Source organism: Tripterygium wilfordii, chromosome 18 (assembly GCF_013401445.1).
Source record: "Tripterygium wilfordii isolate XIE 37 chromosome 18, ASM1340144v1, whole genome shotgun sequence".
In the NCBI taxonomy this organism is placed as follows: Eukaryota; Viridiplantae; Streptophyta; class Magnoliopsida; order Celastrales; family Celastraceae; genus Tripterygium; species Tripterygium wilfordii.
Window position 1 is genome coordinate 1,797,174 of NC_052249.1, and position 26,067 is coordinate 1,823,240.

General features: G+C 35.6%; 3 protein-coding genes across 4 annotated transcripts; 1 reads left to right on the top strand and 2 right to left on the bottom strand.

Annotated features, from left to right (window-relative positions):
• Positions 1 to 1,788: 1,788 nt before the first annotated feature.
• On the bottom strand, positions 1,789 to 10,895 carry LOC119984472 (leucine carboxyl methyltransferase 1 homolog). Its single transcript, XM_038828448.1, has 13 exons — positions 10,697 to 10,895; positions 9,983 to 10,071; positions 9,751 to 9,893; positions 9,439 to 9,486; positions 9,239 to 9,320; positions 7,784 to 7,886; positions 7,384 to 7,504; positions 7,172 to 7,219; positions 5,766 to 5,849; positions 4,116 to 4,180; positions 3,496 to 3,547; positions 3,105 to 3,143; positions 1,789 to 2,311 (listed from the first exon to the last, which is right to left on the bottom strand). The coding sequence occupies exons 1-13, from the start codon at positions 10,765 to 10,767 to the stop codon at positions 2,237 to 2,239; spliced, it is 1,020 nt and encodes a 339-aa protein (XP_038684376.1). The 5' UTR covers positions 10,768 to 10,895; the 3' UTR covers positions 1,789 to 2,236.
• Positions 10,896 to 11,421: 526 nt separating this feature from the next.
• On the top strand, positions 11,422 to 18,111 carry LOC119984877 (COP9 signalosome complex subunit 7-like). Of its 2 annotated transcripts, none has more exons than XM_038829019.1 (9): positions 11,422 to 11,853; positions 13,487 to 13,562; positions 15,175 to 15,263; positions 15,826 to 15,915; positions 16,026 to 16,070; positions 16,183 to 16,253; positions 16,769 to 16,907; positions 17,416 to 17,524; positions 17,741 to 18,111. In XM_038829019.1, exons 1-8 carry the CDS (start codon positions 11,695 to 11,697, stop codon positions 17,488 to 17,490), a joined length of 744 nt encoding a protein of 247 aa, XP_038684947.1. In that variant the 5' UTR covers positions 11,422 to 11,694; the 3' UTR covers positions 17,491 to 17,524; positions 17,741 to 18,111. The 2 variants fall into 2 exon arrangements, with proteins under 2 accessions (XP_038684947.1, XP_038684946.1); XM_038829018.1 differs by having other exon boundaries at positions 17,436 to 17,524.
• Positions 18,112 to 22,287: 4,176 nt separating this feature from the next.
• LOC119984879 (ethylene-responsive transcription factor 13-like) lies at positions 22,288 to 23,014 on the bottom strand. The gene has a single exon (XM_038829021.1). The coding sequence runs from the start codon at positions 22,980 to 22,982 to the stop codon at positions 22,422 to 22,424; it is 561 nt and encodes a 186-aa protein (XP_038684949.1). The 5' UTR covers positions 22,983 to 23,014; the 3' UTR covers positions 22,288 to 22,421.
• Between the last annotated feature and the right edge of the window lie 3,053 nt (positions 23,015 to 26,067).

Genomic DNA, 26,067 nt, shown 5'->3' on the forward strand with positions numbered 1-26,067 from the left:
TATGCAAATATGTAAAGGAGAACTTAAAACAAACAAAACAAACACTTAAAAAGTATTGAGTTTTCCAAAAGTTAAATTTTCCTTGAAATTAAAAGTTGAGAGAGTTCCAACAGATTTCATAATCCACAGTTAATTTTGAAAATTTCCATTAAATAAAGAAGAAAACTTTATGTTTACGATTGCAAATGTCTATGCGATGACAGCATGCCCCACACCTCGAATTTCTCACCAGTTATCCAAAAATTAAACATTTGTTGAGACCATAACCGAAAGGCATAGAGGATTGTCAGTGAGGGGATGACCATCACATTTGGTTAAAAAAATTCAACAAAGACGGACTCTTGAAGCACTTCTGCTACTCGGCTCAACAGTGATCTTAGTTGCTGAGGTACAAGAACCAAAATTAAAATACATGTGGAGCACATCACATGCTCTTTAAATCTGGTCCAGTAGATCCCAGTTGCTGGTAGCTCGGGACGAATATCATTTTCGCAGACTTCACTATTTATGAACTCCAAGTCCAGGAGAACTTAAGATCAAAATAGTGTCTGATTTTTAAAGGAGGAAAAAAAGACACAACACAATGCATTATATAACGACCAACACAAGAACAAAGCAAAACACTATTGTTAAATTTAAGTACCGGTACCACAACCAGAGTGGCCACTCAAAAGCTGCACCCAGAAAAATTATTTTCCCTGAAATTGGCCAAAAAGATCTACGAGGATGAGGAGGAAGGGTTAGCAGCAAGCAATCCAATAGAAAATGATGAGAACTGTTTTTCTTAAAAAGGAACAACATAAGTGGGGTCTTGGTCCCTAGCCCTTGCCCAAGAAAGTACTCTTTATTTTAAAAAAAGAGAAACGTATATTCGATTTCAATCAAAACTTTCAATTGGGTGGGACCAAAGCCAAAGCCAAAACACACATTCTCCCATAGAGGACACACTGCCTAGATGCATGGTAATAATGTGGTGGTCTTCGATAGTAGGAAAACAAAGAAAAATATGACTACATTTATAAGTGTGAAACAAGAGAAATTTTGAGCCAACAAAGTTCATCTCCCGCATCCTTTGGATACTGTGAGGAGTTTGTTGGCTCTTGCATCCTTCGGATACTGTGAGGAAAACATATAAAGAAGTACAACATTGCTCGAGAATCTATTAATTCAAAGGCATTCTATAAATATCTCTAGTCAGTCCAGTAAGCGTCGATTTCTTTTTCCAAAAGAAAAAAAGCAGCTCCATAACCGTACCCCTGTAATCTCACCCTTTTGTAAATATGTAATAATTCATTTTCAAACGAGTAACGGAGTAAGGGTAACTTTGAAATTACAAGTTCAATATGAAGACGATAATGAACAGTCTTTTAGGTTAAATTCAGAACACATACATGCATTAGAGACCAGATATGAAGAAGACAAAACGTAACAACAATAACTTATGACAATATCTATGACAAGCTATTTTGAAATAAATGACTAGCAAAAATTCTAAAAAATGTCAAACTGACCTGATATAGCCTCCCACATACCCAAGTCTCTCTCTCTTTTTTTTAATCCACTTAAATTTCTGCAACATTCCTTTTCTATTGTCCTTGGGTGCAGGTCACTCTGGCAAAGCCACATAAAGAATGAGGTTTCCAATCTTGGAATGAATGATTTTCACAATATCACATTGATTTTACAAATATTTTACCACTCTAGTGGAGGTTCGGGTATTGGCCATCCAGAGAATAACAAATCAAGTAACAGGCAAAAAAGGCAAGAGGATAAGGACAAGCATGAACGGAAATAATAATAATCAAGGAGCTATTTTAAAAGAGCAACAAAACAATGTGTATAGCTTCCCTCATGAGCCAGACCCCACCAGCTGATGGAATTGACGCAATTTGGGTGTGATGTGGATCCCACAAGTTTCTTTGCCAAACAGCTAGCAATGGCATCTCACAAATATAAGAACAACGACAACAAGCACCACCGTTATAATAATAATAATAATAAGTAGATGATTTTTCCCACTAACAAACAAAAAAATGCAGTTGGCAATGCATCCACATGTCATCAATGCCTATGAGGACTTTTAGCTAAAAACTCCATATCACTACTAGCTTTAGAAACACCTTTTCACCTGACAAACCATAACATGTAATGGCACCTGTTAGTCACGTCTTCCTCAGCTACTAGCAATTGTTCAACCAAATACGGCAACGCGATGCACTGGTTTAGCCTTGTGTGCTCATGGAGATGCTGCTGTAGGAGTGCTCAGCATGTCCTGCTGGTTAGTAGGGAACCCAAAATTTCCAAACCAGCCCTGAGTCATATAAACCTCGATATCAGTAAGCAAACTTTATCCATGTTAAGTGGACTTCTAAACAGATATGCAATATATATAAACTGATATCATATATCTTATATAGCTCGTGGTCAGAAAAAGGACATATAAAAAGAAAAATCCCGACAATTTCACCCATTTGGTCATATTATTCTTTCTACAAATGATAGGAGAACTGTTGTAACGGCCCATCCCGCAGGATCCAGCCGGGCCCATGGACCGCTACCCCCAACCCATCACCACACCAGAGCTGTCGCACAGTTCTCTAGTACCTGGTAGGTTGTTGGTGAGAGTCGTACCCACGACCTCCCCCACCCTTTAACAGAGTCCCGCAGGCACACTTAGCTGGTAGCAGAGTGTGCCTGCGGGACTCTGTTAAAGGGTGGGGGAGGTCGTGGGTACGACTCTCACCAACAACCTACCAGGTACTAGAGAACTGTGCGACAGCTCTGGTGTGGTGATGGGTTGGGGGTAGCGGTCCATGGGCCCGGCTGGATCCTGCGGGATGGGCCGTTACAACTGTAAAGCCCACAACGGGAAAAAAAGGAAAGGACAAAAAGTAAGCAACAATAATAGCTAATACTCTGACATGCTTTAAGGAAGATTGCTCAAGTTGTCCAGCACATTATGTTTGGATTTACACCTTAACATTAGTTAATTGCAAGTTTGTATACAATCAAGATTAAGCGTGAAATAAAAATGGCAGGGGGTTAAAAGGCAGATAAGAGAAAAAAAAGCCTAACTGGCATTAAGGGCTCATGAATGTACATACCATCACATCGTTGACTGCATAAGCCACGCAGTAGTGCTCCTAAAGATCAGCGATTCATGCAAAAAAGTTTTAGAAATTATAATCAGACTACTAGAGAAACAAACAGAAATTCATGATCACCAGAGCTAAGCATTAATTCAGGATTTGAAACATAAGCATGCACGTCACGAGTAATGCAGCCACTAATGTCCACCTGAAAAAGGAGCCCACTGCCCGACAAGTGGACCTTTAGTCAGTAGCAGACCCACACATGGGCTGTACTGGCCTTGCAGTTAACTCACACTCACACATAAGTTGGTTCTATTTGGTCCAGGCCCACAGATGCTAGTACCAACTATCAAGCATTGAAATAGCAAGCACTTTTACAATAGCGCATGAAGGCTTGACTTACCTGCATCATGTGCCACTCTTCAAATTCATCGAACAATTCCAGCCGTTCAATCCTAGTTAGGGTAACATCAACAATAAGAATCTTTCGAAAAATCTTTCGAAAAGGATAAACTACAAAAGATGAAGTAGATGAAAAGGAAGGATGATAAGGAAGGAAAAGATACACAACCAAACAATGCAAGAACTTCCCTTTATATCAGACTGGCAGATACCTTAGAATCTCATAATCTTTAAAGGGGAAGGGGCTTTTATGATAGAATTTTTCCACAACTCAAATCAGGCAAAAGAATTCCAAAAGACTGGAATCAGGAATTTGCCTTCCAGAAAGGCAGCATCAAGAAAGGTGGTGGGGGCACGTGCAAGGCTGTCTGTCTAAAAGAACGTTGGGTATGTTACGTAAACCCCAGTTTGGAGGTTAAATTCAAACTGGTGTTTACAATGTCCATTTCACAGTATCTACAAAAAGATGATAGCTTAAGAAGCCAAAAACATGCAGAAAATATCATGCCAATGAAAATACACATGAAACCTGCCGAAACAGGGTGCAATGTATATACAGATGAAAAACTTCATAAAATGTCCCACAATTTATGATTAACCAGGACTGCAGTCTGTATATACCTGCGTCTTTCTTGAGCTTCAATAAAGTCGCTATAAATTCTGAGCATGTCCCAGGCAACAGCTTTCTGACACATCACAGAGTTAACATCACAAAAAGAAAAGAAAAAAAATTAATTCAGTGAATTAAAAGAGGAGAAGAGGAGGGCAAAAAAAACTCAAAACAGAATCAAAACGCAAAATTTGAAAAAAAAAAAAACACACTCAGATAACTTTATTTTTGTCCTTAAATAAAAAAAAACTTTTAAGCCCTCAATTAACGTAACCATCGGCCAAAAACTTGACTAAGTGTAAGCATCACCTCGATCTCCAAAGGTACATTAAATAAAATACAGTCCATCAACAAAATAAACTAACAGAAAAAGTGATTTTACTACTACCATCAAATGCCTGCCACATGAACAAACTTACCTGTGGTAGAAAGGTGGGAATTTACCTTTTGCATTTACCTGATTAGTTTACTATTCAATTTACATTCAAATCATCATCATCGTCCAAGACTTTATCTATCCCAAAAGCTTGGAATCGGCTACATGAGTTTATGAGAAAATCAACGGGAATACACTACCTGTATTCATTTCCACCATTCATTTCTATCTAGGATCATACTTTCATAAACTTCTATTGAATCCATAATTCCATATCCCGTCTTACTACTTCAAGCCATGTCTTTTTAGGTCTTCCTCTTCGCTTCCTACTCTCATACAAATTCTCTCGATTCTCCTCACTGCCGCACCACTATCTCTACATTGTACATGCCTGTACCATCTTAAACGGTAACTTAACTTCATTTGGTGCTACTCCTACCTTAAATAATAATCTCATTGTTTATCCTATCTTTCCGTGTGGCTACACATCAAAAGAAACATTCGCATTTATGTTACATGCATTTTTTGGATATGTTGTCCCTTAATAGCCCCAGACGCAGAACCATACATCATCGTGAATCGTATGGCTAACCTATAAAATTTCCCATCAACCTTAAAGGAATCTTTCGGTCGCATAAAACCTCGGATGCACTCCTCCACTTCATCTACCCGTCTTTAATCTTATTAACCACATCTTTACTAATGTCTCTATCATCTTGGAAAAACTAGCCAAGATATTTAAAAATAATAAAAACCTTATTTTTTGTCACTTCTCTCTCATATAATTCATTTCATGTAGTCCGTTTTAGTCCTACTTAATTTAAATATTTCATACTCTAAGGTTTGCCTCCATATCTCAAGCTTTGAGTTAACTCTCAATATTGTCTCATCTGCTAGAACTATATCATCCGCGAACAACATGCACCAATGAACCTCACCTTGGATATGTCGTGTGAGTTCATCCATCACTATCAAAAATAGGAACGGGCTTAGTGCCAACCACTGGTGCAAACCTATTGTGATGGGAAATTCCTCAGTAACTCCTCCATTAGTCCTAACACTAGCTATGGCTCCGTCATACATATCCGTAATAATAGTAATATAACTAATCATGACTCATCTTTTCTCTAAAATCCACCACATTACTTCCATAGATACTCCTATTGTCTATTTTCAAAGTGCTGTTTAAAATTCTAGTGGTGTATTTAGATATGCTATTTACATGAATTATTTTAAGAGAAAAGCAAGAAATGAAACGGCAAAAGTAGATGATTAGAAAACATACCTGCCATCCCTGATCAAGGAAAAGTTTTTCCTTTGCATGTAAGGTAGGTGTAGCATATATACCTAAGAGTCCACAACCTCGACTCTGCATTTCAAAGGGAAGTGTTATATATATAGGAAAGCTTTTGCTCAATCACAAGCCATAGGAGATTATGTTACATGTCATATTTCATCTAATACAGTAGAATATGGCACCCACATACACTTCGCAAGCATCGATGCGAAGAATATGCGGCCCAAACATCAAGGGGATGCCTGTTAAATAGAACCCAAACTAAGCGCCTACAATCCGCAAGCCATATAAGCATCAATCCTGGATAATCAGCCATCTAATAGCTTTAAAACAACATGAATTTAGGGATTCTTCATAACTTCTAGTCTGGTGCTATTTATCCATTTATCAAAGTAAATGTGGCTCATCTTGTTTGTACTATAGATAACAACATTTCATTAATTCAAATGTATCTAGAAGAGGATTCAAAAACAGAACTGCCTTGTGTACCACAAGCACGCAACAAGTGAATCATCATGAATTTGCACTCGCATTAGAAAAATTTTACATTGATTTTGGTTAACTTTTTAAACAATAAAACTAACCATTAAAATGTATTTTATAAGGACACAAGAGGCGTTAGATTTTTAATAGATTTTTGAAAATTCAATGCATTAGGCTCCCTCTCCAAGAACTTAGAACCAGAAACTGACAGCCAATGCTTAGGTGATGACCGCATGCATTTAATTCCCCTATTTTCACCAGCAAAGCAATCAAATCTGTGAGAGAGAGAGAGAGAGAAAGAGGAGGGGGGAGGAGAGGGGACTGACAGACAGCTTTGCGTCAATTCAAGGTTAAAAAATGATGCACCATAGACAAGAAGCAAGCAACTCATACTCATTCAGAGCCATAGATGCATTTGATGAAAGAGAGGGAGAGAATAAACAAGAAAGAAATGGTGCATGCCACTGCTTCAAGGAGGGAACTAATGCAAATGTCAAATACAAAGAATGTGGTTCATAATTATTCTTTCACGTATTCAGTGTGGATCAAGATAAGTGCCCAGAATGTTTAAACCAGCCTCCAACAGCCTTTTGGCTCAAAGTGGGGAGGCAAGAGAACCAGATTATCAAAAGGAAAGGGAGAGAAACTTGCAATAAGCTTAAGTATGTGTTTAGTAAGAGGCGAAACATTGTCATATTCTGATAGAGGTTGAATTTTCTTCTTTTCATATTAAAAATTGCAAACCCAACTGCTTTAATGTGTTTTCTGATAAAAAAGAACTAAAATGAAAAGAATGGGAAAATAAAAGACGAAAAATGAAAGGCTTAAATGAATATAGTTCCAGAAGTAAAATATAATTTAACTATTAGTTGAAAAACAGTACTGATAATAAGTGTTCAGAAAAATTTAACCTCCAAATTTCTGATCATTTGCTGTCCAAAAGCGTCATCGGGATGAATCTGCAGAAAAATCACTAGTAAAGCAACAAAAACATATTTTTCTACTAAGTGGTTTAACACTGTTTGGACTTAAATCTAACAAAATAAAGATGCCAGGAACACCAACGACAACTGCAACTAACAGATGTATAATGAAGAAATTCAGTTTCAAAAAGGTGTAGAACCTGCTCATAGAGGAAAAATATTGCAGTAGAAAATGTTTTTGAAGCCCAACCAACTATTGCACGGCTTGAATCAGGATCCAAGTATATCAAAACGCATTCTGCAATGATAAATGTTGGCAGGCTGATAACAATATCAGAATGAAGCAGCTTAATTCAGCACAAATAAAACTAACATATCACCATAGGTAAAAGGTAATAGGACTACATATATTAAACACAATCTTATTGGTTACTTAGGATACACGGAGAAGGGAGAAAATTGCTAGCAACTATCAATTAAAATTGACTTTCTGATCTGGGCGGTTCTTGAAGAACCCTAATTGGATACACACTCACATAAAAACTTCAACAGGAAGCAAGTAATCATTTTGTCGACTGAAAGACTGACCTACGTACATACCTAGGATCCATATTAGCCAAAGTAATAACATCGTCTAATCTCTGTATGTCACGCAAATCAACTGGGAGGAGCTTGTAATGATCATCAAGCACTTCTCCTCTCTCTGCAAAGCAGCAGATGCCATGATAATGCAATGTAATAAAAAATTAGTATGGGAACATTCATGCATTGCACTTTTTCACGTTTTATATCAAAGTAACTTAGTAGTCAGTATGAAAGTTTGCCACAAATTATATCAGAGGCAAACAAATTGTAACAGCCAAGCATGCATCAAATATTAGTTAGCCATACTATACTTATATCTCCTACGCATTTCCACACTTCAATTGGAATTCCATCATATCCCATGACTTTACACCCTTTCATTCTACTTAGCTTCTTTCACTTCAGTCATCCTAATACGTTTTTATATACCACGGATCCTATTCTCAAGAGAGAGATGGAGTTCCTCGATGTTCCCTACGTGGCTGCCATTAAGCAGTACATTGAAGTAACTTCTCCACCTATCATTAATTTCTACATCCTTCACCAAATGCTATCATCCATATCTTAAATGACATTCATATATGAAATTCATTGCTGTTCCATTTTGCATGGAAGTTTTTTTTACCCCAAGGCATGAGATATTATTGCACACTTCATGCTAATATTAGTGAGGTAGTGCGAGAAGTTGACAAAATTTCAAGTATGAAACATAAAAAGGAGAATATGGAGACCCAGAAAGACATGAATGGAAGAGATAAACAAGGATGTGGCCGGTATAGTCTATATAATTAGTCGAGAGTATAGCTTTTGCTAGAAATGAATAGCAAATGAGAAAACATGTGATTGATTCTCACTAATTTTTTGTATACATTCATACAGCCTACACTTCCCAGACCATCCAAACATTGTGAGAGTTGCAAACAGAATGTTGTTTCCTTCATATACTTAATAGATGACTAAATTGTAACAATAATTGTCGGGTACAATGTTAGAATACGGACATGTAAATGCATGCAACAAAATTTTGAGAAAAAAAGTATACTTGGTCCAGTGGCGTGTTAGAGTTACTTTATTGCAACCTAGGGGTCACATCACGTTTCCAAACCCTGGCAACAATGTCTTTGCAATCCAAGCGTAAGTTCGTGTCAATCTGTAGTTCCCAGATCCTGCCATCATTGCAATAACCTTGTCCATGACATGACAGAGTGATCATATTTTAATGAGTTGCAATAACTCGTTATGAGTAAATTTGTTCAATGTTGAGCTTTATTCAAATATTTTGAATATTTTTCCTACTGAACCTTGTATAATTTAAGCTTTTAGCAGCATAAAGCATTCAAAAGCATGAAACTAGTGCAACGCCTGGAATAGCCACAAACAATTGTCACAGATATAGATAAAAAATCAGCTAGTGAGCCATTCTATAAGAGCACATCCAGCAATCTGCCATCAGAGACCGAGGGTGCTCACCTCGTGAAATAGATGCGGTTGCACCAACTTTGTCCCTCAACTGGCTGCAGGTTTCAATGAGTGCTGCTTTTTTACTAGTCACCTAAGAAATGTTTTTCTTCAATTAATTGCATCACAAATAATACCGCTTTATTTTATGTAAACCTTGGTAACAAAGGTTAAACAGTGAGTTATAGTTATGGATAAATTTGAACTTGTACCTCCTTAAAATCCAGCTCTACATATAAATGTGGGGCCTTCCCTTCATCCTGTCAGCAAAGAAAAAGTAATTCATCAAACCCTCAGCTGTATATGGCTCCAAAAAATAAGTAGATAAATGAACTAAAACAATCAGAAGGATAAAAGGGGAAAACTATTTAACATTGTCAAGGTAAAGGGAAGAAAAGTAAAGAACTCAGAAAAAATATAAACACATAAGCAATTGTGATTAAAATATGATACGCTAAACATGATATGGAAAAGAACATATTGGATGGTCTGTATTTATGCCAATTGACAATAAACTCAGGCACCTGTAACTGGAAATATGTTGTATCGAAGCCAGCTCCAAGTGACAATATCTGCTTCTTTGTGCAGCTGTTTTCATCAGTATTGGCTTCACTCTGGAGAAACTGAAAAAGAAGCTTCCGAAACGCAGCCCACCGAGCAAAGTAACCTCCACATAATATTATGATGAAATCAGGCCATATAGTAACAAAAAAGAACATCCAAATGCCAATCATTCATCCCTGAACGAAAATTTACCACGATTGATGATAGGGGATCGCCTTACAGGTCGTCTCACAAATAAGTTGACGTAATCATCTCTCATGTACCCCTTCTTAACACAGGACCTTCAACACAAACACAAATTTATATACACAATTATCCAACATGGTTGAAAATATATCATTGCACTTTCCACACGATGACAAACAATCATAGGTTATTTCCCAAGTACAAAGGAATATAAGCAATAAAAATTTTCATCTAAAATTTTGTCCTAATCTTTATTTCCTAAACAGACTTGCCAGGAGATACTAAACAGTTCCACAAGGCAAAACCGGAACTACCATAGATCATTTCAAAACAGAATACGACGGTCCGTCTAGAAATTTCACCGTTCTGCTGGGTGAAGCATGTACAAAGAATACGAACAAATATTCATCATTGACGAAGACAAAGGAATGCAAGCAATAACTAAACAGAGTGGCAGGTTAAATTAACGTTGCGTCGGTGATTCAAACCAATCCAAGACAGTAATTGAAAATAATAAACGAACGATAGATCTTTCCCAAGCATAATAAGCCAGAGGGAATTATCATCCGAATTTTCTTCCATGCAATTCGTTCTCAAACGCATCCGAACAGACTAGCAGGAGAAAATTTTAGGTTACGCATGGAGAAAACAGGAACTAATTGAGCATATGAATAGAAAATTTGAAACAAACAATACGGAAACGATGATTAGTGTCCTCACAATTTACTAGCAGAAGCGTCGTCGTTTGTGGCCATAACCGCCACTCTGTTGCTGTGCGAATCTGCTGCCATCCTCTCCTGTTTTTTTTCCCTCGAGACAGAAGACGAAGTGGAGGAGATTTTTAGAAAATGCGATGAGAGCTCAGACGATTGTGGTGTGTTTCAGACTTTCAGGGTTTGTTTAAACCGTTCTCAAGAAACGCTTCAAAAAAACGCGTTTTCTATATTGGCTGAATGTCAACTTACTACTTGATTTTTGGATGAATAAAAAAATCAAACTCAATCAGATTGAGTTACGCACTAAGAGCGAATTGAGATATAAGATATTTATGATATTTTATTGAGAAATACACTTACTTAAGCATGGAAGTATTGTCGGACAATGAATAATATCGCACTAGAAGCTAATTGAGATATAAGATATTTATGATATTTTATTGAGAAATACACTAATCTGAGCATAGGAGTGTTCTCGGCCAACAAATAATATCCCGCTTTATTGTTCCTATGAGATTCAAGATATCGGCGTCACAACTTCATTACTACTAACATGTAGTGTTGGGGATTTTTCCATCACAAAATATAACATAAATATGTCAATTTTATTTTCCAAAAATATGTTTGGGATTTTTAAGAAAAAAATTAGTTGGAAAAATAATGAAAATTTTGTAGTAATTAATTAAAGACTAATACAAAATTAATTAATCACTATTTATTTGCTAAACTCCCAGGAAAAAGAGTTTCATTGTTGTTGCGGAACCAGAAACAAGGCGTCTCTCTGGCTCTCCGTACCCCGAAGTGACAGTCCTTGGCCACTTACAAAATCACTCTCCCATTCTCTCACTCTCGCTTCACAATCCCCAAAACCCTAGAAACCCACCTCTGTCGCTCACACAGACTTCCGGGAACCCTAATTTTTTTTCATTGCTCCTTACGGCGTTACATCCTTAATATTTATACTATTTATTTGAATTCTGGTGTTGCGGCTTTCTTAAAAAGATGGACATCGAGCAAAAGCAAGCGGAGTTAATCGACCTCTTTGTGAAGAAAGCATCGGCTAACAAGGGCTCCGCTCTCGCGCCTGTGATTGTGGAAGCCACCTCGCACCCTTCCCTCTTCGCCTTCTCGGAGATTCTCGCCGTGCCTACAGTTTCCGAGGCAAGACAAACGCCTTTGTTTAGTTTGCACTCTTTATTTTGCTGTATTTATTTTAGGGTTTTATACTTGTTTTTGTTGAGTATTGTTTTTGTCAAAGTTTGTGTGTGTGGTTTGTTAATTCGGAATCACGTAGAAGCGAGATAAATCTGATTCTACTAGTTTGTTTGCAGCTTCTTTAGATGGATCCATGCTGTTTTGATGGATTATTTTTTGGTCTTGTTATTGTTAATGGATTTGATTACAAGAAAGTAAGGAAATATAAATAGTTGGGATTTTGGGGACTATTTTCTTGATATGGATGCTTATGTGTTAAGTCCATAGATTGCTGAGAAATACTGTATTCCGCACTGAATTTTCCATGTTCTCTTCAGTTGATGATGGATTAATGATGTTTTAAGAATTGGCATTTTAGCGTAGTTAATGTATTTCCTGAGATGGAAGTTTGGATATCGAGATGTGTTTGTGCAATAATATATATATCTATTACGTGTTTCTCCAATCTCAAAGCATTTGGACGAATATTTTACACTAGTAAATCCAATCCACGATTGATTGAATAATATATGTATATATATATATGGATCCTCATATGTCAAGTCCATAAATGACTGAAAAAGAATCTACATAGTGCATGTTCTCCATGGATAAGGGAAGCATGAAAGGGGAAGGCTAGGGTTCAGCCATAAACTTGGATGGCTTAGTTTGAATCTTTTGCATATGGGAATTAATGCCACAGTTGTGGTTTTCCAGTGACTGCTAGTGTCCTATTTATTTTGCAGTGGTGCAAGGGTGGGTCCAAAGTGGCTTGACCTTGGCAAGGTTCCATGTTCATTGTATAATCTCTTGAATGGTGGTTTGATTATTTTTTTTTTGTAATGTCAGTGCTTTTCCACCTTCATGGGACAGCACTAGCTACATTTGCGTGGCCTCTTGGTTATATATCGGTTTATGATATAGGTTCATGATCAAATATTGCTTTCTAGACATTGTAACATTATTATGTAGCCTTGTTCTCCTTTCTGTTGTTTTTTTTCCTTCTCTGTTATTTTTCTTTTTTTCGGTGTATATTTTCTGTGAGTGCTCTCTCTCTCTCTCTCTCTGTGCCCCTAGAATAAAGTTTTCTTTTGTACAAAAAAATGGTCTTTGGAAATTGAAGCCTAGGGTCTTTGTCTAAATTTTTTTTAACCTTCTTATTTTATGTGAAGAGAAGTGAATTTGGTAAATTTGTCCTCAGCTGATCTTCTTTGATCTATTTTGGTTCCTGAAAGAATGTGCCCATGAGTTTTGACCAAGTAAAACATTTGCAGTAGAGTAATTGTGCATAAGATCTTATCTCGACCATTTGTTGTAGACTAGGCATGTAAATGCTGTTTTACATTTTTGTTGTGTATGTGTGTTTTTTTTTCCCTTCCTCTTACATACATCAGTTGTTTCACGTATTTTTAGCCTTTTTCGTCATTTATTTTCCCTTTATTTATATTATCAGTATCACTGACCTGTCAGTTTTTTCTTGCCATCATTTTCTTTATACGATTATTGGACTTTAAATGGTGTGTTCAAGTTATGTTGTGATTTGGTTTTAGTTTTTTCAATATCCCTCATAATCGGATTATGCGCTCTTTTTATTGTGCAGCTTGAAGGAACTGAAAATTCTGTATTACTAGATGTGCTGCGTTTGTTTGCACATGGCACATGGAGTGATTACAAGAGTAAGCTCAGTAACTCCTGCTTATTTTAGAAAGAAATATGCCATCTCTCTCTTTATCTAATATTTTAAGCGAATAATAGTTGGTTCTTAGTATTTGTTGGTCTAATATGTTCCATTTTCATAAAAAAAAAAACGTGATTCTTGTTTCTGGCCCGTCTTGAAGACTTTTGTGTTTGATACTGATTTGCACTTGGCTACATGGTGTTAAGATCAACAAGTTTTAAGTCAGAGGGGGCTAATGATTATAGAGTTGACTATATTATGTAGCTTGGAAAGGGTATCATGTTCTCCTGATTTGATTTTGACATGTAAAATATTTTCATTTAGCATCTACCTTTGAGGTCGAATTTACTGATACATTAGGAATTGAAATCTTGTGTCTGGTTTCTGAGCATTTGAGTGGTATTAGCCATTTCAGAAATTTCTTCTATTATTTATAAGTATGAGCTGACAGGATTTACCGAAAGCTAGATATTTGATTGTGGTTGGAGTATTTGATTGGTTAGTTGGGGTGATCTAGAAGGCGGTATGCTTCTATAAGGGCGTTCAAGTGACCTGACCGCCATGTGTGGGTGTTTAAGAGTGTTATGTTACAACATGAGAGAAAAAGCTACAGGTTTGATTGCAGTCAATTGGGTTAGTAGCAGTGAATTGCCGGGGGATGGCTTGAAAACAGGTGACAGGGAAAGATCTTGTTAAACACTTTTATTATGACCTGCTGGTTGGTGTGGCTGTGGAGAAATCATAGACCGTTTGCTGATAAAGAAGCTGCAATTGGATTATGTATAGTCAACTCTACTACTGTCTAGTTTTTGCTTACTAGGCATTTTCACAATTTTCTTGGAGTTGAGACAGTTTGAATTTTATTTGCGTTTCTCTTGCTGGTTTCGGTATATTCTGCTTTGTTTATAGGTCACAAATATCTATCAGTATAACTCATACATGCATCATAGTTAAGAGGGAAGCTTGGTGCAGGATTCTCCAATTGGTGAAGTGTCTGTGGAGGGTCACTTGTATGCCCCTTGTTGCTGCCCGCAATACATTCTCTTGTCCATAGACTGACATTTGGGCTTTGACTGAGAAGGCTGCGAAATTCTTACTGACATGGATACAGTTGGGACTTGGGAGTATCTTTCACTTCATGAGAGTAGTTGTAATTTTTTACTGGAATGATTCTTTTGGCACTTTCTTTTATCTTTTTCTTCCTTCAAATGACAAAAGAGAAGTTTTCAGGCTTATGCCAGAGAATACAAGATACATATTGGGGAGCACTGAAGTAAAAATTAAGCATCATTCAAAAATCCATAGACCACATACTCCCTGAAGCAATGTGCCTGTCCATGTTTTTGGCTGTTACTTTAGTCTTTTTCTTATTGTGCTAGATTTTGAGGAGCTACATTAGGGGATGCTGTTTCAGTTAATAGGGCTGCTATGCCCTTGTAGTTGTCATGGAAGTATAAGCTTGATGATTGGGAACTTTGGAACTGGTTCCCTTTTCCCCTTCCCTCGTGTGTATATCAATTGTTCTATGAACTGCATCTATAAGCTTGTTTTGCTTCGGATTTTCAAGTCTTAGTGTAATGCAATTTTGTAACCAGATGTTCTTGTGACAGATAATATTAACTGTCTTCCACCATTAGTTCCTGATCAAGTTCTCAAGATGAAGCAACTTACTGTGCTAACACTGGCAGAAACAAACAAGGTATCCGTTGCTTGAAATGTTAACCATTGTCAATTGTCATTGAGATATGCATGCATATTTCATTAGCTCATTCATTTTCATGGTACTTGATGGCAAAAAAATCCTCGCACATGTATTATAGCCAGGGTTGCATGCTGCAGGAAGGCAACATTTTGCATACTGTAAGCTGTTGTTTGTTTTGTATCTTTTGTCCAACATGACTTATGCTTACATAGTTACGCTTGGACTGTTTTAACAGTGATCATTAAAATTTTGTGGTGTTGATTTGATTTTGTCAGAAATTCTCTTACTAACTTTCATGTTAGGGTGGTCAATTGCTATAATTCAACTGGAAGTTTTCCACTGTTTTTTTGGTTTATTGTTATTCTAAACGTTTGAATTTTCATTTGACCGATATTGGGCACTTTTTATGGGTTTATATCCCCCCCCCCCCAAGTTTTCATGCATGTTGCTGGGACCAGGTGGTGGTGGTGGTGGTGGGGCTATAATTATTTCATTTATCTTTTTGGTCATTTGAAATAGCCTAATATTCTTGAATTCTAACCATTTTGTCCTTCTCCAGGTACTGCCTTATGATCAACTAATGCAGGAGCTTGATGTTAGAAATGTGCGTGAACTTGAAGATTTTCTTATCAATGAGTGCATGTATGCGGTAGGTTTTTCGCCATCTACATTGCAATCTTCTGACCCTGAACATAATCATACTTTTTCTTGCAATTGTGCTGATTGTTGCGACCTGTTCTTTTTCTGGGTTTTTGTTAGGGGGTGGTTAGAGGAAAGCTGGATCAGTTTCGAAGGTGCTTTGAGGTCTGAGAATGCTGTCCTTCCTCATATTATTATTTTTTTTTACCACTTCTACTACCTTTCTCCTTTAAGTTTTTTATTGCTTTTTCGAATATTTATTTTTTTTATACTTCAGGTCCAATTTGCTGCTGGGAGGGATTTGAGGCCTGGACAACTTGGAAATATGATAGAAACACTATCGAATTGGTAAAGATTTCCAATTCATTTAGCATTCTGAATGTGTTGTACTTGTACTCTGATTTCTGGTCCTGCTGTAAGTGTAGAATTGGCACAGGTATCTGGAAATTCAAATAGTTCTGATATACTCACTGTAATATATCCCAGTCCAATACTTGAGTTCTGATATACTCACTGAGTCACTGTAATATATCTCTGTCCGACACTTTTGACCTTGTAAAATTCTCATGTCAAAGGAAATTGTGTATTTGTGTTTATGTGTCCTCATATCCGTGAACTTGGGTCCTGTTTGTGGATGATGTTTATTTAGATGTTAGCTTTTATTTTATTTGGCTTGCTAGTTTAAGGTGTTCACTCTTGATCTCCCTTGGTTCCATTATTACCATAATTTTTGCCACAAGCTTTTGGATAAAAATATTTTCCTGTCTGCTTCTATCTTTACCTTTATGCCGGAGTATCTTCAAGTTCTTATATCAGATTTTACCAGCATAATTTCTAATGTTAATCTATGAATTGAAATCTAGGTTGACTACATCTGATAATCTACTTGTCTCAATTAAAGAGAAGATAAAATGGGCTGATAATATGAGTGAGTTAGACAAGAAGCACCGGAAGGATGTAGAGGACAAGGTGGAAGATGTGAAGAAGTCCCTTGCCATCAAGGTCAGTTATATCCTGCTTTGTTTGATTGAATGCTTGTTTTTTTGTTGTTTTATCATCATGATAAATTGGACAAGGTGAATAAATAACTGGGCATCCCTTGAGGACAGCTTTGTTAGTTGTTTTAGAAAGTTACCTGTTTAACTTGATCCCGTATTTATATATAGAAATATTGACGAGGAAGTGATGAGTTATACCATCTTAACTTGAGGACTTTTTTTCCCTGTCATGACATGTATAGTTATATATTTTTTTTCTTTTTTTAGAAGAACCAATGTATATGAGTGTATGCCTTTAATCTTATATGAGCCTGAATAATAATGTCAACGTTTGTTGCTGTTGAAAAAAAGTTGATGGCAATTTTTGTTAAAAGATTGTTTATTTTTGTTATTTGTTATTTTTGTCATTTTTATTTTTTGAAAAGTAAAAAGTCAAGGGGATGGGTAAATGATTAAGTTATATTCAATTACGGGGATATGTTGGTCGATGTGTGTTACTTACGTTGTGGCAGAAGTTACAAACTGTAAGCAGGCCGACATGGACTTCCGAGGGCATGAAGAGATCTTCTCAGAATCTGGTGGGGTGATGGACTATGAGGAAGACCGGAGCCGACCTAAGAGGTGATGTATTAGATTACTCACTCTACTGGATGCAACCCACATTCTAATTGACAGTACACTATTGCATGTTAAGACACCTAATTTAGATGAGCAAATCATTGTTAGCCTACAGAGTAGGACATTCTACGCAAGATCTATATTATTGGCCCTGATATCTATCTTCACAGAGTTGGATAGTTTATTCCACTGTTTGACAAACGGCCTGAAAAAATGCAGGAGGCGACATCCATTTTCGTAAAAAATAGAGCAATGGAACTCATTGGATTGGAGTTAGACGTGCGGCCAGATTTTTGTTCGGGGCATTCCAACACAGATTTATGCTTTTTTTAGGAATGATGATGGTAGAACCGTAGAATATTGAAATTGCCATTGCCACATCCGGAGTAATATTTGGGAAGTGTTTTTTTTTTTTTTTTCGTCTTGAACAAGTGTTATTCCACTTTTGAGTTGGTGAGAACAGAACCAGATACCAGATTTGGTGGTGCGGCTGAAGTTTTAATTGTTTGATACTTGAATCATTATTTTGCAACAAAATTTGGTTATGATATATTATACTACATCCTGCATCAAATGACCTTGTGGTTGAATTTCTTGTGCATATTCCTTAGCTGCTTTTAAGGCCTTAGATGGGTTGTTTCAGATGAGCTGAACCCAATTTTGCATGGTTCCTGATGTAAAGATGAAGAGTATGAAGAGGGTATTTCTCCAGCACACCCGGCTTATTAGTTATCCAAAAAATAAATGGATGGTCGTTTTCTTTCTCTGAGTTTTACAAAAGGGACAAAGGAGATCATCTGAGAACATCATGAAGCTTGGCACTGGTTGACAGTGTGTGTTCATTGGCCGTTAAAGTCGTTGGAATGGTTAGAAATACAAAATGACTCACATTGATTGAGTGAGAGTCAACCATGTGGTTTATGAGTTCGAGTCCAACTCCTTTCAATTGTAAAATGCCCTAGTAAGGACAAAATCTTGTGGATTTTAAAGCTCGAAGCAGACAATGTATCTGCGGGTCAAACCTCTCTCACATCTCCCCATTTCATTTTACCCCTCTCAAATTCTTCAATTTATAACATGAATTTCAAAAAATTACTACTTAGAAGTTGATGGCCAACGGACTCCAAAAGAGCAACTCAGGACATATGGAATGCATAAGATTTGGTTGTAGAAAATTTCAACATTATCACTGAAGTGGTTGGCGCTGTCTCTCTCCTTTTTCTTTTTCTTTTTTTTTAAATTTTTGATAATTGGTTTTGTTTCTTGATTTGAACTTTGAAATGTGGGCAACGTATGTAATAGAAGCTCTTTTACGTTTTGTTGTATACTTGTATTCTACCGCCATAATATATATACATACAGTTCTATGTATACGAATGTATATATACGCATATAAATATATTATTCCTATTCTATTGTATTCAAGTATAGGAGACCTGTAGCTGCAAGGCACCTTTAATTATTACAAGTTACCATAATTTAAGTTGAATTATTATATACTTTTCGTGGTTTTATTATATTTTATATGAAACAATTGACGTGGTATTCAAGTTTTTATCATTTCATTTATATAGTTATCTACAACATATAATAATAATAAAATGAAATTACCAACGAGAGAGGTGGTTCGATTGATAATCTATTGAATTAGAAATATGTGTGTCCAAGGTTGAATTTCAACAGTAAATATATTTCGCTCCGGAATTTTAAAAAAATGAAATGAAATCTGCTGCATAATTTTCTGGTTTTTATATATATTGACCTAATTTGCATATAATTTTATTACCAACTCCGTCACCCATGTATGGTTACTGACGACCGAGTAGCATATATACTAGTCCAAATGGTTTGTAAAACCAGCATTTTAGTAGCATTTGGTACAACGTTTTCAAATTGTTCATTTAAATAGCATTTGAGTATTTTTGATTACTAAGTACCTGAAATACCCCCATTTGTTTAGCATTTGGGTACATCATTTTCTTATTTTTCTTATTTATAAAAATATATTAATAATATTTAAAAATTTACTTTTTAATTTTTTTAATGTTGCATATGTCTTTTGATTGAATATATGGTTAATTCGCATGAAATGTGGAACAATTTGGTAATTAATTGTTTATATTTTATAAAATAAATGTTATAATACTCATGTATGTAATTTGCAATGACATTTGAAACAATATTTATGTTACCAATAAAACTTGAAACAAACCGTCACAACATTTGAAACATCATACATACAGGAATTCTCCTATGTGAATCAAAAGGTATAGACCAACTTTGTGAACCAAAATCCAATGATTGTCATAAAGCACAATATAAATGGGGACCACACATTTACTATGGGATCCACCAAATCTATTATTGAAAAACATGTCCATAAAATTGATCCAAACTTTTGATCTACATAAGAAAATTTCTATCATACATATGTTAACATTCGAAACAATATTTTAAAACTAACATATATACGCGATCTCAAATTATTTCCCAAAAGCTCCCATATCCATAAGATGAACACCATATGCTCCTCACCCCTCTTATTTCAGGCGCATACGTCCCCACGGCCTTCTCCTCCTCCTCACTCCCCTTGTATTTCCCTTTCCCCCAGCGAAGCGTAAAACCCACGCGCCTCCGTTTATTTGGTTTTGTCCATTGTGGTTCAGCTGGTGCCATTGATAGAGTCCCATTCGAAATCATTGCTAATAAAGGACATGAAGTCGTCCAAAATCAGTAATAACGTCGTTGTCATGTACCACAGAAGATGCTGACGTATGGACCCCAAAAGAGCGGGCATCAGAGTCTTTGGAAGCTTCAGAAGAGAAGGCGACACCTGTTATGCTGACTCGATACTTTTATTTATTTAAATTATTTAATGTTTTTGAGCACGAGCTAATTAAGTTGTTGACGATTCCATGAAGGATATATGCTTTTTAAAAATTTTAAAAAAATATATTTGTATTTTGATCGATCTTACGAACTTAACGATATTGTTTTGTTCTAAAAGAAAAATCAAATTCAACATGAAAAGTGAATGATAATTCTGAATTATTATATATGAAACAAAAGACATTTCATATACTTTTTAGATTGTATTTATTTTTCTTTCGAACAAAAATATATCTTTGGGTTCATAAGATTGATTAAAATACAAATATATATTTTTTCAAATTTAAAAAATATATTTTGAACCCTAAAATGAATCCTAACATTTAGAACTTCATTTTTAAAAACCTTATTTTAAGATCTCATAGGAGGAGAATGAAGTGCTTTGTTGTGATAAAAATATTATGTAATTATATAGGGACAATTATATTAATGAAATATAAGAGCTTCACATACTAATGACGTAAGAAATAGCTGGAATTGTTAGTGATTGCCATATTAAAAAAAAATTTAATTGGGATGATCAATTATTGAAGTCGATAACAAAAGAATTTCTCCTTCCTTCGTTGCATATATATATATATGGTTCAAAGCTTCAAGTATGGGCAGGGTAATTATATATGTATATATTAATTACATTATCTGGAATGTCAGTACTCCCCATTCTTGTCTAGATTTCACGTATGGGCAACCGTGTGGTCACGTTCCTTAAAAACATGATTCAGAATTCAATTTACTAGGATTTTTTTTACTATACAAACATTTATATAAAGTAAATTCCATATTGATAAGTCAGAAGAGGAATAATTATTTACTTTTAGAGTTAGACAAATATAATTTTGTTTATTGAAAGATAAAGTCAAGGTTTCAATTACATCACTAAACCCTCCTGGTCTCTAAAAAAACCTCTTAACTCTCATCTCATCTTCAAAATTTGATTAAGGAGGATGATAGATCCGACTCTTCTCCATTACGCACATCTTCCTCCTCCTCCCATAGATTTGATATGTCATTTCTCAATTTAGATCTTTTTTTTTTTTAATGTTTTTGTGTTGAATAAGGATTTTGTAAGGTTTCTCTTATTCAGATATAGATCTCCTCCATCCGTCGCGGATTTTCGATTATCGATATTTATGGTATGCTCCAACAATATATATTCGGTTTTCTAGTGATGAGATTTTCAGATTTGAGATAGATTGACCTCTCTTGTTAAAGGGGAAGCCAAGTCCCTTGTTGTAGATCCAAGTTATAATATGTGTGTTGGTTTTTCTATTTAGTCTTTGTTACCCAGCATATACCAGTGGAGTAAGGAATCATTCGGCGGTTGTCCAGCGATGTTCAATGTAATACGGGTTTTGTCCAGGAGTGTCTGGTGAGTAACGTCTTTGTGTTTGTGTTTTTATTTTTTTAAGTCCTCTTAGTTGTATTCTATTTTTATGGTGGCACGAGTGCATGCCTACGGGCCTCAATTATTTGATTTATTGGGTACCTTAATACAATTATATATATATGACTTTTTTCAAAAACAAAAATCACTGAAATATTAATTTCAAAATGATTTCTAATTAATTTGTCAAAAATTATACGATATCAGGCCATCAACATAGTAACATTAAATTCCATTCATACGTTTTAATCCCAATTGATAATGACATGAATTACTCTCATTATTTGATTAAAAAGATTTACTATCTATATAATATAAGGTATTATATGTTGCATTTGTATGTGGAATTATACATCTGAATACGTTATTTGTAGAGAAGACAACTAGCTTATTGGTTGTAAAATTTCGAGCTTTATATACTATGAACAAAAAAAAAATTAATATGAAAAAAGATTATTTTTTCTTCCTTTTAAATGAGAGGGTGTACAAAATATATGAATAATATGAAACAAGCATAAAAAAACTATTTTTGGCCACTTCAAAGAGAGAATTTAAAGGAAATTAAAAAAAAAAGGTTAGTTGGAATTAATATTATTATTGCAAATAAACAAATATGAGGACAATTTGTCACGTCCGGCTCATTCTCCGCTTAGGCGGATTAGGGGAGGAATCGGAATCGGAAGGGGAAGAAGACGTGGAAGGGGATCGGCGCTTGTGAGTCAATCTAACCGGCTCGTAATCGTTAGAGCCAATTAGATGGGGAAAGTTGAGCTTCGCTTTCGAGCCGCGCATTTTGAAAGCGGCTTGGTCATAAGCCAGAGCAGCGTCCTCGGGAGTTTCATAGGTCCCGAGCCAAACTCTGGCGCCGTTCCGTTTAGAGTCCTTGATTTCTGCCGCAAACGTCCCCCACGGCCTTCTCCTCACCCCCTTATATTTCCTCGCCTCCGGTGGCACGTGATCTTCACGCGCTTCCATCTTTGGTGCCTTCGAGACACCGTAGGATGCATCGTCGTTGACAGCTCCGCCGAACTCTAACGACAACAAATCATCCAAAGTAATGTCCGTTTCAAAAACATTAACTGGATTCTCGAAGTTGGTCGGAGATTCAGCTTCGAACAAATCGTCTTCTAGAAGATGCCGACGAATGGAGTCTAGAAGAGTGAAATCAAAGTGATCGCTAGTATTCATTTCTCAGATGTTTGGATATTGCACTGCGTAGTACCGTGTTTGGAACTTCGAAGGTGAAGAGCTATATATATATATATATATATATATATATGTGGAGATAAAGAAGCTTGAAGGGAAGGTGGGGAGTTGTTCTCTGTTGGTTCTTGTTTATTTTATTTGTTTTGGGCTCGTGTTAGTTTAATGAAGATTGTATGAAGGTTCTGCAAATGGTCATGTGTTTAAAGTGTTTGTGGATCCAGAATATATATATATATATATAGACTATTCAATCATTCGTGGATTTATTAGTGTAAAATATTCGTCCAAATGCTTTGAGATTGGAGAAACACGTAATGTTGTCCCCTCGTAATTGAAGTGTAACTTGTAATTACAGCTAGTTCAAATGCTCAACCAAAGTATTATATATTTTTCTGTCTCATGTTCTTTAAATCAATGCAATATTATAGTAATAGGATTTGTGTGTGTATATATTTATTTATTTATTTTTTTAATTTTGGTCAATTTGCGATGAATGCGACATACTTTCGTCTAACACGTTCTATATATATATATATATATATATATATAATTGTAACAGGAAAAAGTTGAGCATTTTGAAACCGGTAGGAATTTGGACCGGAACTTGGGTAGCTTGTGATGGGTTTGATTTTGCCAGGGGTGGAACCAGGATTTGGACAAAGAGGCGGGAGATGGCAAATAAATCTTGCAAGGGTTCGAGAATCGTGCCCACGAATTTTTTAATGATTATTTACAAAAGAAAATTTTGTTGCGAAGTTTTATTTTAACGTGATCTATTGCTGAAAATGTATATGGTGATTAGAGCTCCCAACAAGAAGAAGACTAAGAAAATAAATCGATTAGAAAATTCACACATACATATATATTCGTTATAATATGAATTTTGCATGAACGAGTGAACAATATTTTGTAAGTACTGTTGATTTAATTAATTTTAATTCATTATTTTGTAGTCGTCGTGAAAACAAGAAGAATTAATACTAGATGAATCAATCACTCATTCAAACAATACTCCTTTGACTTTTATGACATAATAATTTCCGACATAATTCAAAAAGTGTGATATAATTTCGTTTGTTTTTGGATTCGGATTAATTAAAAGTGTAGACCAAGTCATAAAATTAATGAGCCCTAGCTTGTAACATATTTATATGCATGATCGTATGGCCTCCAACGTGAACAAACTGAAAAGAAAAAAGATTAGAGTGCGTTTGGTTTAGAAAATATTTTCTATTTTCTATTTTCATTTTTTGTTTTCTATTTTCATTTTTTGTTTCTATTTTCTAAGAATAGAAAACATGTTTGGTTTAAAATATTGAAAAACTGTTTTCTATTTTCAATTAAACATATTATGTATTTACCAATAATATTATCATGAATCAACATTTTTTACTTAAGAAAATATCTCTAAGTGAATTACCCATAATTGATAATTGAGATGGGTAATTAACTTCATTATAGTGAAATAAGACTAATTGAGACTTGAGAGGGATGATTCAATCCTCGCTATGAAACCATGAAAACTGGATCAACCACCCAACTAATATAAATGTCAACTGCCACAACAAAATAAGCAGACAACCCAATTGGGAGCATTGTGCGCAGCAATGTAGGAGTAGAAAAGAGAATGAAGATAAGAGCAGCACAGTAGCAGAAATCGACTTCCGTCGTTTTAAGATCATTCAAAATATGATGTTGTATTACACTTACACTATCAGTTCACAAAATGTTCCAGTTATTGTACTAAATGCTCCACAAGGTTCTCTTTCATATTGTATATGCTTGTTGAATTGTGTCGATGTCGAGCCCATTCAACCTCACCACTAATTCTACATGACCCTTTAGTGTATGAAGTTCTCTCAACCTGCAATAACAAGACATCAAAGACTTGAATCAGGAGAAGGTGGAAGCATAGTAGAAATGTCAAAAGTCCATGGCAACATAAGCTCAAAGTAAAGATAACAAACAAGTCACCGTCCCGTTCATAGACCAAAGTTCTATATTTTTCTTTTCAATAGGTGGCATAACTTCTATATTTCAAGCGAACATATTCCTCGTTAACTGCAGCCAAATTTCTCATTTAAACAGAGATCATATTGTTGCATCTAGCCAAAACAAGGTTGACTTACAAAACAACATTATGATCAACTCACTAACTAAAACAAACAGAATTACATAGTGCTTACCACGTCGAAATAAATTATGGGTACAAAATGAGATCTTTTTCTACTCTATAAGTTCTTGAAAATATGGTATGTAATTATTTTCAAGCAGTAATATCATTTAGCGTGTTATCTTCTCCAGCACACGAAGCAAAAAAATGACTGAAATGAGACTAAATTAACAAAAGCTAAAAGCCTGCTTATCCAAAAAATAAATAAAAAGCAAATAGCTTTGCCATATCTAGATAAGTCTACAAAGGAAAACGAACGATAGTAAAGTTAGACATATCCTGATAGATTAAAGAAGGAAACCCCAAGGACTTGAAGAACTGAAAAAACCCCATAAATTAAAGGGGAAAAAAACATCCAGGAACAGAAACAATTTGGGAAAAATTGAACACAAAAATTTATAGAAAAAAAAGCCACGATTTGCATCTACAGCTAAGAAAACAAAAGGGTTTAGCATATTCAGCAACAAAAAGAACAGGCAGAGACATCTCTTAACCATTGTGATTAACATATGAAAATACATTGGATCATTGATGCATACAGATTAACAACTAAGAGAACAAATAATCTACAATCTACAAGAACAGGCAGTGTGGACAGCTCAAAATCAACTTTATCCTACACAAAATTCTAAGACATCAAAAGGCATGATCACAGACACCCAGCACAAACTCAATCAAGGAGTCCATGGCCATGGCAAGCCAAGCCACTCGATCTCTTCACCTCCAGTCCTCCACAACACTCACAACCCCAAACCATAACAACCCATCAATCCTCCCATGGAAACAACCATCAATTTCCACACCCTTTATCATGAAGCTGATAAAATAGAGAATACATTGATGATCAGTCGACAATATATTCTCAAACATTTGCATTTTTGTTTTCATAAAATA

What these genes read in the sequence shown, in the direction of transcription:
- LOC119984472 (XM_038828448.1), bottom strand. Translation starts at nt 10,767, where the DNA reads ATGGCAGCAGATTCGCACAGCAACAGAGTGGCGGTTATGGCCACAAAC. An exon ending in GACGCTTCTGCTAGTAAATT is followed by an intron (nt 10,072 to 10,696) that starts GTGAGGACACTA and finishes TTTGTGTTGAAG; the next exon opens with GTCCTGTGTTAAGAAGGGGT. An exon ending in ATCCCCTATCATCAATCGTG is followed by an intron (nt 9,894 to 9,982) that starts GTAAATTTTCGT and finishes TATTATGTGGAG; the next exon opens with GTTACTTTGCTCGGTGGGCT.
- LOC119984877 (XM_038829018.1), top strand. Translation starts at nt 11,695, where the DNA reads ATGGACATCGAGCAAAAGCAAGCGGAGTTAATCGACCTCTTTGTGAAG. An exon ending in CCGTGCCTACAGTTTCCGAG is followed by an intron (nt 11,854 to 13,486) that starts GCAAGACAAACG and finishes TTTATTGTGCAG; the next exon opens with CTTGAAGGAACTGAAAATTC. An exon ending in ATAGAAACACTATCGAATTG is followed by an intron (nt 16,254 to 16,768) that starts GTAAAGATTTCC and finishes ATTGAAATCTAG; the next exon opens with GTTGACTACATCTGATAATC.
- LOC119984879 (XM_038829021.1), bottom strand. Translation starts at nt 22,982, where the DNA reads ATGAATACTAGCGATCACTTTGATTTCACTCTTCTAGACTCCATTCGT.